Consider the following 10,297-nt stretch of genomic DNA (forward strand, 5'->3'; position numbering starts at 1 on the left):
TTGATTTGATAATTAATGGTATGAAATATTCATGTATCATAATTTCAGTATATGCTATATGATATTAGAACCTAGTTGGCTTGGTCTAGGCTAACACTTACACGATACTGATGCTATGTTTCCTTGATCATCATGATCGTGATATTTGTGTTAACACCGCTGTACGGAGTGGTATGAGATTGAAAGGTCGATGTCGTTTTAAGAAGTGTGTGAGCGCCCCTGGTGTACGGACCAGGTCTGGCAGACCCATCGGACTTACGAACTGTACTTTTAACTTGGCAGTGGTTGGCCAACCATTGTCAGGTCCCGCCTTCGGACCACACAACCCAGTCATGTGGGGGTAATACATGACAATAGCCAGCTAACCTACTAGGAATGTTTTTGTATTATTATTATATGAGATGAGTTATGCTATGAGAATACAATATGTTCTGTCATGTTTTCATTATACATGTTTTCCCAGAAATGTTATATATCCAATTTTACTAGTTATGTTCATGATTATATATATATGATATAAATGCTCATGTTGCCACACACTAGTGTTAGTTTATTTCCCTTACTGAGAGGTGTCTCACCCCAAAATTTTATAAACATTTCAGGAGCCCCTGATAGGAGAGCGGGTAAAGCTTCGTTGATTTAGTACTGTTGATCTGCCCTCTCTGAAGGGTATGTTTTGGTGGGGACGATTGGGATTTTTGTGAAAAATGTCCCTAGGTCTTTTTTTTTTTTGGATGTATATACTTAAATACAGTGGATGTAGTAACTCTGGTATTATGATGGATGATTTGTGTTTATGATCTATTGATTTATGTTTCCTGCTGCTTAGGCTTCCGTTATGTGTTCTGATGTATCCATTGTACCCACGAGTCCAGGTGGATTATGATTTGCTGAATTTTGTCATATTGGTTATATTTTATAATGGAAAAAAAATTATGAAAATTAAACAGGTCGTCATAACACCTATAACAATTAGAAGTCCTAAACCAGCACTCACCCATATGCCTTTTATTACATCTCTGGCATACAGGGTAAGACTAATTACCCTGCTGAGCAGACTAACCCTGAACTCTTGTCTCCTACCTCAAGCCAACTGCATGTTTCCCTTTCTTTCCTGATCCCTGACTGCCTTCAGCCTGAAAACGAGATGGTGCAAGCCTCTTCTTCTGTTCTGAAGGCTCTATGCTGCTCTGGATGCTCATTTCTAGCACCGAAGCCTTATCAAACAAGTCGTAGAAATTCTAGACCTGAAACCTAACCACCAACTCATAAATTCTGCACCTTAAGCCTTTTTCAGATTTCTTGGCCTTCCTTGCCTCATCTGGGATCAAGAATGGAACAAAACGCAACAATTCCACAAATTTAGCCCCATACTCCGCAACCGTCATGTTCCCCTGGGTCAAATCAGTGAACTCCTCAATCTTTTCCCTCTGACAGATGAACGAAAATATCTATCAAAGAATAGCTTCTTGAATCTTTCCCATGTCAGGGCTATCTTTACCAACCTTTGTTCCTTTAAAAGTTTCGCAGAAAACCACTAGCGTTTTGCATCTCCGGTCATCTTAAATGCGGTATAACGGACCTTTTGCTCGTCCGTGTAGCTGAGTACCTCCAATATCTCTTCTATCTGCTGAACCCAATTCTTTGCAATCACCGAATCAGGTCCTCCCTCAAAAGTAGGAGGGTTCAACTTCATAAACTCCTTGATACTATTGTCCTTATCTATAGTTGGGCAATTTTGTTCTCTAGAGTCCTTTCTCATTTCTGCCCTGACCTGTCAGGCTATACCCCTCAACATCATAGAGGTTTCAATTTCCTCTTCACTAGAAGTCTCCAAGTCATCCCTTCCTTCTGCCTCTACGTCCTCATCTCTAGGATCCATCTTGAAAATAGGATAGGATAGAGATAAGAATTCCATATCATAACCCCAACAACATAATTACATAATTTAAATCCAATATACATCCAAGTTCTCCATATAAGGACTAGTCTCACAACTCAGAACAAAATCATCTAAGGTTTACCATGACTTTTTTTGAGGTCGTCGACTGCTTCAGAAAAATCATAAGAAATCGTCGACGTATTTTCGCCTCTAAACTACAAAACAAAATCCTATACTTCCCTACACCAAACCTACTTTTCAACACCTAACCTAACCTATCCATCTAGCATTCTTATCCTAATTGATTCCTATACTCTGGTATAAATCATCCCTAGGTTTGTAGAATCTCAAAACCTATGCTCTGGCATTTCCATAACCAGGTGATGTGAATCTCATCACACTTCCGGTTGGACATTGCTCTGATACCATCTGTAATGTCCCGACCCTCTATGTGGGCTCAGAGTGCTACTAATCCATTCATTTACCTGATAATCCACATTCTAATATCATGTACGTAGCGAAAAACGTAAATATAATCTCCACAAATATAATACTAGAGTTTACTATTTCTATCTATAATCCAAAATAACTATTTATCACCTGTATTCTCACATATATACATATCTCCAAAAACATTCAATATTCACAAGCACCAGCATATTTCACAACCATCCATATCTCAGAAGACTTAAAACATAAAACATAACTTACATACAACCCAAAATATCAGCTAAGTATATACCCTTTCTTTTCTATAACCCAAAAATGCTACAAACATCTCGAGCTCTCTAGGCTTGATCTCGTGGAGGTACTGAAAAAGATAATTTCATATTTGGGTGAGACACATCTCAGTAAGGGAAGAAACAATATATTAAAATAGCGTGTGACTAACATGAGGTTTGTAAATAACATAAGTATACATTTTCATCATTTGCAAATCATTAGCATAATTTCTAAAATCATTTCATGTTCCTAATCAAACACATGTAAGACATTTTACCCACGAGATTACCTGAGGATAGAGGTGATTAACCACCCATACAAGTAACACCCCTCTGCTCTGATACTTTAGGTAACCCAAAGGTCACAACTGAAGTATACCAGAGCACTCACCTTACTTAGTAAGCCCCTAGGTAGTGATGTAATCTCGTACTCACACAATTCATATAAAGGTTTACTAGCAAAGGCCCCAAGAATAAGGAAATCTACCCGCCTATACAAATAGTTTCCTTTGCCCTAGCATGTTATGCAGCCTAGTGACATATCTAATACTTACTAGGGCACTCGCCTTTCTCAGCAAGCCCTCGAGCGAAGAGTTTGTCCCGCCCAAACGTAACACGCTCTACTAGCATACATACTGATAATACTATAATACAATATTCTACCTGTCATTATCCTGTATTTCTTAACTGTTCATGTTCTTAGCTTAACCATTTCATAGCATTTCACTTTATGTGACTCATTCCATTTCACATTGTTTGCATTTCATATTTCCTTATCATTCTCATTGTCTTTTAATTACAACAACTCCCTTTTGGTAGTTATTTCTACAACTCTCTTTTGGCTCTCATTAACATGATCTACAACTCCCTTTTGGCTGTCATGAGCATAATCCACAACACCCTTTTGGCTGTCATAAACGTGATACACAACTCCCTTTTGGCTATTGTAAACATGATTTAAATAACAAATATATGCAGCATATTCCATATAACATTTCATTTCAGTACATTTCCTGCAGAACATGCATCTTATACATATAATATAGTTCCATACAATGTTCAATTTACTCATGTAACACTATTTAGCAGAAAAATTCATATATATATATATATATATATATATATATATATATATATATACATATATATTCCCCATTAAATAAGCCAACCTGCATTTAACATTCATATACTCAAAATATACATTTCTTATCTTACATAATTATCTTGAAAATATCTTTCACTTTCATCAATTCATTTTCACATATACGTATCTAATAAACAATCTTAAACTCGGAAAACATAATTTAAATGGTTGACATTTTAAACCCATACCGAAACATATACACGTATATATAACACAATTCATTTTTCATTAAATTCATAAAAATTCTGGTTTAATATATATTTTTTCCCTTACCTGGTTTCTTGAACTACGCCAACAGGGACCCTAAAAAGATACTTGCGGCACTCACCTAAGCCCTGAAATAAAAGTCTTAGTTCCATTAAATCAATCCTAAATAAAATACTATTTTAATATTTCCTAAACCCATAAATTTCAAATAAATAATTATACCCTCAAATATAACCAATTTACTTAATTCTCCAAATCTTACTCTCGCTTTGGAGTAGAGTCTAGGAAACCCAAATTGGAAATTTACTCCAATCAAAATGACGACGATTGCGATTAGGACCCGGTGGTGGTGCCCGATCGTCGATTTAGCAGTAAATGTAAGGAGAAATTGAGAAAATAGGAAAAAGTTGTGTTACCCTGGGAATGGTACCTATGCTGCTCCCACGATAAATCCGCTCCAGTAAAAATGTCGGTGGCGGAGTTAGGAACCCAATGGTACCTTCTATTTCTTGATCGACCAAATATCTGTCAAAAAATTGAGGAGAAAGAGGAGGAAGACGGAGGAGAGAGACGAAGAGTGAGAGACTGAAGAGGGGCACAGGGGCGAGAGTTCCCATCTTCTAATTCACACATCGTAATTGAACTATTACTTCATTATCTTATTTAATTAATTCAGTTTAACGATATATAATTAATTAATTAATTAATTATTTTCCATACTATTCCTTTTTATTTGTTTATTTAATTAATTAATTTAATAATGTTTAATTAATTAATTAATTAATAATATTATTTATTATTTTTTTTATTTTTTCCTAATTATTTAAATTATTTTAATTTTCTAGGTCTTTATATCTATATTATGTAATTTCAAATAGCCCATGCTTTCTGCGTTGAGTTGCACACAACCACCAAACATAGCTCTCGTTTGCATTGCATCTAACTATCCACGTTGTTGGGGTGGATGACACCACCTTAAAGTTGTGGTGTGTTTGCACATGGTGGATGCTCACGAAGTGCATAAGGTCATCCTTCGTGTCTAAAATCATACCTTTCCCAGATTCCAAGACACCATCCCATCGTCTTCCCTCGAGTGAACTTTCAACTTGAGTTTTGATATGATCGGCTTCGACATCGACCATGTATGCTAACGGCGGCACGTCGTGTACCCTCATATGACCGACAAGTGTGTTCTGAGGAGGCATGACAACTTCTTCATGGTGAACCCATAATCATTTTGTGCACGTGCTTCATCTACCCCTCCCATTCATGACAATAGATGGAGCCGTTTGGAAGTTTGGTATGGGGACAACTCCAGTTGAACTTCAGTCATGCTTATACTCTGTTGATGGTTGTGGTTCGTGATAATAATTGCTTCCCATATTGAATCCTTGCAAAGTAGACTACTCACCTCGGATCTCGGTTGACAAGAATTCTGGCTGAAATGATGCATCGGGGACGTCATTCAAATCTAATGCTGCAGTCACCTATGAAAGATTATCAAATAGTCTGCTTGTCTCATCAATATCATATTCAGTATATGGTTGAGAATGGATGAATGCTTCCCCCTACAAACTTGGGGCTCCATCCATACTGCTGCTTTAAGGAATGCGTTTGACAAAAATCTCAACTACATATACGTCCGGACAAGAACTCTGCGGGTCTAACGCAATTAGGACGTCTGCATCAATTTTTATTGGGACGTTAATGTACACAAAATTTCCACCATCCACTCATTGCGGATATCTTGATGTCAGTTCTAACATGTACTCATTTAGATCAATATATAATCCTTCATATATTTTGCGTTTCAAACTTTCTAACTTCATCTTCCTTTGAACTCGAATGACTTTCGTTGGCCCAGTGTTGTACTCAATACCGGTCGATCCATGAATAATCTCACTGTCAATGTATAATAAGACTGTCACTTTGTTAGCTGACGAATTTGATGTCATTATGACTGCTAAAAAAAAAAGGTTTATCTGCAAGAGGTGGTGAAGGAGGTTTGAGGATCAAAGAATAAATGAAAGAAGAGAAAGCTTGAGTGATGGCTGAGAGATGATGAATGAATATATAGGGGGCATGCATAACCAAACCGACTTTTGAATAGTCAATTTTTATTTTTTTACGTACACCCACACACATGCATGTAGGAGCAGGCAAAATTATTTTTTTAATACCAAATTGACTTTCCAAAAGTCGGTTTGGACACTATTTACATATGTGAGTGGACGAAATTAATTTTTTAATACCAAATCGACTTTCCAAAAGACGGTTTGGATACTATTCACACTATTCACGTACGTTCGCGTATGCATGGAAGAGAATTTTTTAATACGAAACCGACTTTCCAAAAGTCGGTTTGGACACTATTCACACATCCATGCATGCAACAGTCTCATTCCTAAAAAAAATAAAATAAAATTGACATCCCTTAAAAAAAAAAATCCGTCCCATCCCTTTTTTTTTTGTCTTCTCTCTCCCTCCCCCCCCCCCCCCAAATGGCGAGCACGACACGAGCATGCAGAATCGGTCCCCCTCCCCTCTCACCCCTCTCTTGACAGCCATTAATGACCCATCCCCTCACTTTTTTTTTTCGCTGCATGCAGACACCCCCATCCCCTCTCTCTCTCTCTCTCTCCCCTTTCTCCCGGTTTCCCACTGATGCAGTTGAAACATTGTCTTCCACCCTCCCCATTTTTTTTTACTTTTCATTTCACTGACAAGAGTTGACGACTACTAATTTTTTTTTATTTACTGATGGCGACGGCGACAACTGAGCATAATTATTATTATTATTTAAAAATTTTAAACTCAAACTGACTTTTGGAAAGTAGGTTAAGTATATTTTTATAATATTTCCAAATTTTCTCCATGTTTTGTGTTTTTTATTATTATTTTTTTAATATTTTAGAAAAAAATTCAATGTTTGGTACCATATTAAAAATATTAAAATATGACTAGAAACTTTGAGCAGATCAAATGTTAGATCATGAAAACCACGTAGATGGGGAAATACAAAACCACCAAATGACCCACAGTATGCGGCCCTGTATTGACAAATTTACCCTTACACTATTCATTACGGAGGCAATATGAGTAGGGTATTTTAGTCTTTCCGTATAAGAAAAGTTTGACCTGAACGTGTTGACCTCCCGCCTCGGTGCTTACCCGATACATTTCCAGACCCAGTAGGCGGCAAACAGTCCCGAATTCCGAACGCCGCGAGCCTACGGCGACGGGACGGTGCCGCTAATCAGTAATCACCACGCTGAGCGCACCGCCGTATCCAACGCCCACGCGAAAACGACGTCGTCGTTGTCGTAATGACGGACGAGGAGATTCTGAACAAGCTGGAGGAGTCGACCAAGGACGCCGCGCGCCTCCAGCTCAAAACTCTCTTCTCCATACTCGAACGCAACGGCGGCGTACGTTATCTCCAGCCCTACCTCAGTGACTACCGTGCGCCCGTCGACGCTGTGAGTTACCGGAGCGCCGTGCCGTTGTCTTGCTACGATGACTACACCGATCACATCAATAAGATGGCAGATGATCGCGACGATCGTGATCAGCCTCTTCTATCTGTTGATCCCCTCGTCTGTTTCTTCTACAGGTATTTTTTCTATTATTTATTTTTAATAGAAACCTTCTGTTTGGTTGATCAGAAAACGCAGGATAAGAAAATAACATACGGCCTTTTGACTTCTGAGTGTAAAGTGTGCGTGTGTGTATGTTTTCCAAAATTTCTATAGCGGAGAGAACTTATTTGAAAACAGTGGCAGATTCAAAATTGTCATTTTTTCTTTTGACCTTTCGTCGGAAATCAAACTACGCATTCGAGGAAAAAGAACGAAATTTCTTGGGATTCCTGAGGCGATTAATTATTGTGAAAATTTAGTGTTATTTAGGTATCTTTCTTCACCGTGATCGTTTCTGGTAATTGGCAGCTCTGGGACGAGTTCCATGAAGTCGAAAATGATTCCTTACTTTGATTCAGCACCTTCAAAGGCCGCCTCTTTCTTAGCTCACCAGGGCAGCAATGCAATTCTTCGGAGGTAGCTTATTCATTCATCGCTTTATGTAAACTTTAGAATTCTTGCTCTTTCTTTCAGTTAAAAAAACTGGCTATGTTTTCGAATTTTTAATTCTGCAGAATTCAAAAACCTTGCTCGCCACCTTTTTATTTTTGTGTGTAGATTTGGGGTATGCGGAATTTATTTTGAAATGAAAGTTCCTTTATTTTTGGGTTTTGAAATTGCCAGTTCCAGACACACAAACAAGATTTTATTCACGTAGATCCGTTGTTTTGATTTGATGTGCATATATTAAGGTAATCTTGAATTTTCATTTAGGTTGTTTCCTCCAAGGCCTACGGTCAATAAGATCCTTTGTTTTATCTACTCTGGTAATGTTAGAAGGACCAAAGGGGGATATAAGGTTATGGCTGCTTCTGCATTCCCTTTGCATAGCAATAATGCAAATTCATCTGTATTTAACTATTGTGTTAGTCCGCGTGAGGTCATTCTTGGATCGGATGTTCAGCATCAAATGTACTGCCACCTTCTTTGTGGCCTTAGAAACTGCGATTTTGTCGATGGGTTGCATGCACCATATGCAATTGGCTTAATTAGAGCATTCTCCCTGCTAGAGTTCAAGTGGGAGCAGCTCTGTGAGGATCTTGAACATGGATTTCCAAGTTCAGAGATTTCAGATCTCACTATGAGAGATTCTGTTATCAAGGCTCTTGGTGGACCTCAACCAGATCTGTCAAAGAGAATTCGATCAATTTGTGGAGAAAAGGAGTGGGTTGGAATCTTGGGTAAATTGTGGCCAAATGCTCGTTACATCAAGTGTGTCAGTACAGGAAGCATGGAGCAGTATTATCCGAAGCTTAAGTACTATGCAGGAGAGTTGCCAATCCTAGGTGGAGACTACTTTGCTTCAGAATGTTGTGTGGCCATGAACTTGAAAATTATTCAACCTCCAAAACTGACCCGGTTTGTTATGCTTCCGTCTGCGGCTTATTTCGAATTTCTCCCGTTTGAATTGAACAAACCCAATGACGCGGATGAAGAAACAGTAGATTTTTCTGGTGTTGAAGTGGGAAAGACTTACGAGGTGGTTATAACTACTTTTAGAGGACTTTACCGATGCCGTTTGGGGGATATTGTGAGAATTGTTGGTTTCCATAATTCATCTCCAGAAATAGAGTTTGTTTCAAGAGCTCCTAAAAGTCGTAATGAGATATTTACTGAGAGAGCATTGATGTCTGCCATGGAAAGTTTCCAAGCTGAGCTGAGAATAGTTACCATGACAGAAGTAATTGATTTCACTAGTTTCTTTGATTTGGACTTGAAACCAAAGCAGTTGAAGATTTTTGTAGAAGTCAGGGAGGGAAGCATATTTCTTCAGGAGGAGAAGTTGAAGGAATCGGTTGTAGTTCTTAAAAGGTGTTGCTCCTCTCTTGAGGATGGGTTGCAGGGCATTTATCAATCAATGAGGGGCAGAAGTGAACTTGGGCCACTATTGTTGTTTATTGTAGAGCCTGGTACATTTGATAGGTTACTACAAGTAGCCATTAAGAATGGAGCGCCAGCTAGTCAATATAAACCACCCAAAATTATAAGAAATCGCGAGATTGCTGATTTCTTGGAAGGATCTTCAGTTGTCACTGTATGTCTAGATCCTTTGGATGGTTAATGACACTCGACTTGGAGTTTAAAAGCTCAGGTGCCACATTGTTGAATATCTTCTGCTAATTGATGTATGCTGTCCCTGCAATCAAACTAAGAATTTTCTAGAGTTACAGGTGTGAACCTAGTGAGTTCATGACTATTATCCTTTATCAGGTGATTCCCAGAGGAGGTAAAGAACCTTGTAAATATTGAGTTGTAATTTGTGCTATGGATCTTGAGTTCCCTCTCTCTCTCTCTCTCTCTCTATTGTATTTTATTTCATTTTTTTCTATCAGTTGTTTCTGTTGTATACTAATGGTTTCGATAAAGGGAGATGGATTTTATTTTAACAGTGGAATGATCCTATATGATATTACAAAATATGATTACATACTTCACATGAGTTACAACTGGGCACTTGCACCACCTGGGTGTAGCAAAAAGTGGGCAAGGGTGCATATTGCACTTGTGCCACCCTAGGTGTAGCAAAAAGTGGGCGAGGGGAGGTTAGGTTGTCGCCTCGAAGCGACACGCCATGTTAGCATTTGGGTACAGTGTCAAATATGTGATGGTTCTTGCATCATTCAGGACGGGAGCAGGTAAAGAAGTTAGTTTAGGAAACTAAGATTAGCTTAACAACTTAGAACATAGAAACACTTATAGGTAA

The 10,297-nt window shown here is 38.3% G+C and overlaps 1 protein-coding gene across 1 annotated transcript; it reads left to right on the forward strand.

Moving 5' to 3' along the window:
• The first annotated feature begins 7,090 nt into the window (after window positions 1–7,090).
• Window positions 7,091–9,980, forward strand: LOC131154972 (probable indole-3-acetic acid-amido synthetase GH3.6). The gene is made up of 3 exons (XM_058107834.1): window positions 7,091–7,568; window positions 7,903–8,010; window positions 8,308–9,980. Exons 1-3 carry the CDS (start codon window positions 7,282–7,284, stop codon window positions 9,653–9,655), a joined length of 1,743 nt encoding a protein of 580 aa, XP_057963817.1. The 5' UTR covers window positions 7,091–7,281; the 3' UTR covers window positions 9,656–9,980.
• The last annotated feature ends 317 nt before the right edge of the window (window positions 9,981–10,297 follow it).

The sequence above is a fragment of the Malania oleifera genome, chromosome 5 (genome assembly GCF_029873635.1).
Source record: "Malania oleifera isolate guangnan ecotype guangnan chromosome 5, ASM2987363v1, whole genome shotgun sequence".
NCBI classification, from domain to species: domain Eukaryota; kingdom Viridiplantae; phylum Streptophyta; class Magnoliopsida; order Santalales; family Ximeniaceae; genus Malania; species Malania oleifera.

Excerpts from the sequence above, each read along its gene's own strand:
- LOC131154972 (XM_058107834.1), top strand. The coding sequence starts at position 7,282 with ATGACGGACGAGGAGATTCTGAACAAGCTGGAGGAGTCGACCAAGGAC. Across the intron at positions 7,569-7,902 it reads CTCGTCTGTTTCTTCTACAG|CTCTGGGACGAGTTCCATGA; the intron begins GTATTTTTTCTA and ends GGTAATTGGCAG. Across the intron at positions 8,011-8,307 it reads AGCAATGCAATTCTTCGGAG|GTTGTTTCCTCCAAGGCCTA; the intron begins GTAGCTTATTCA and ends ATTTTCATTTAG.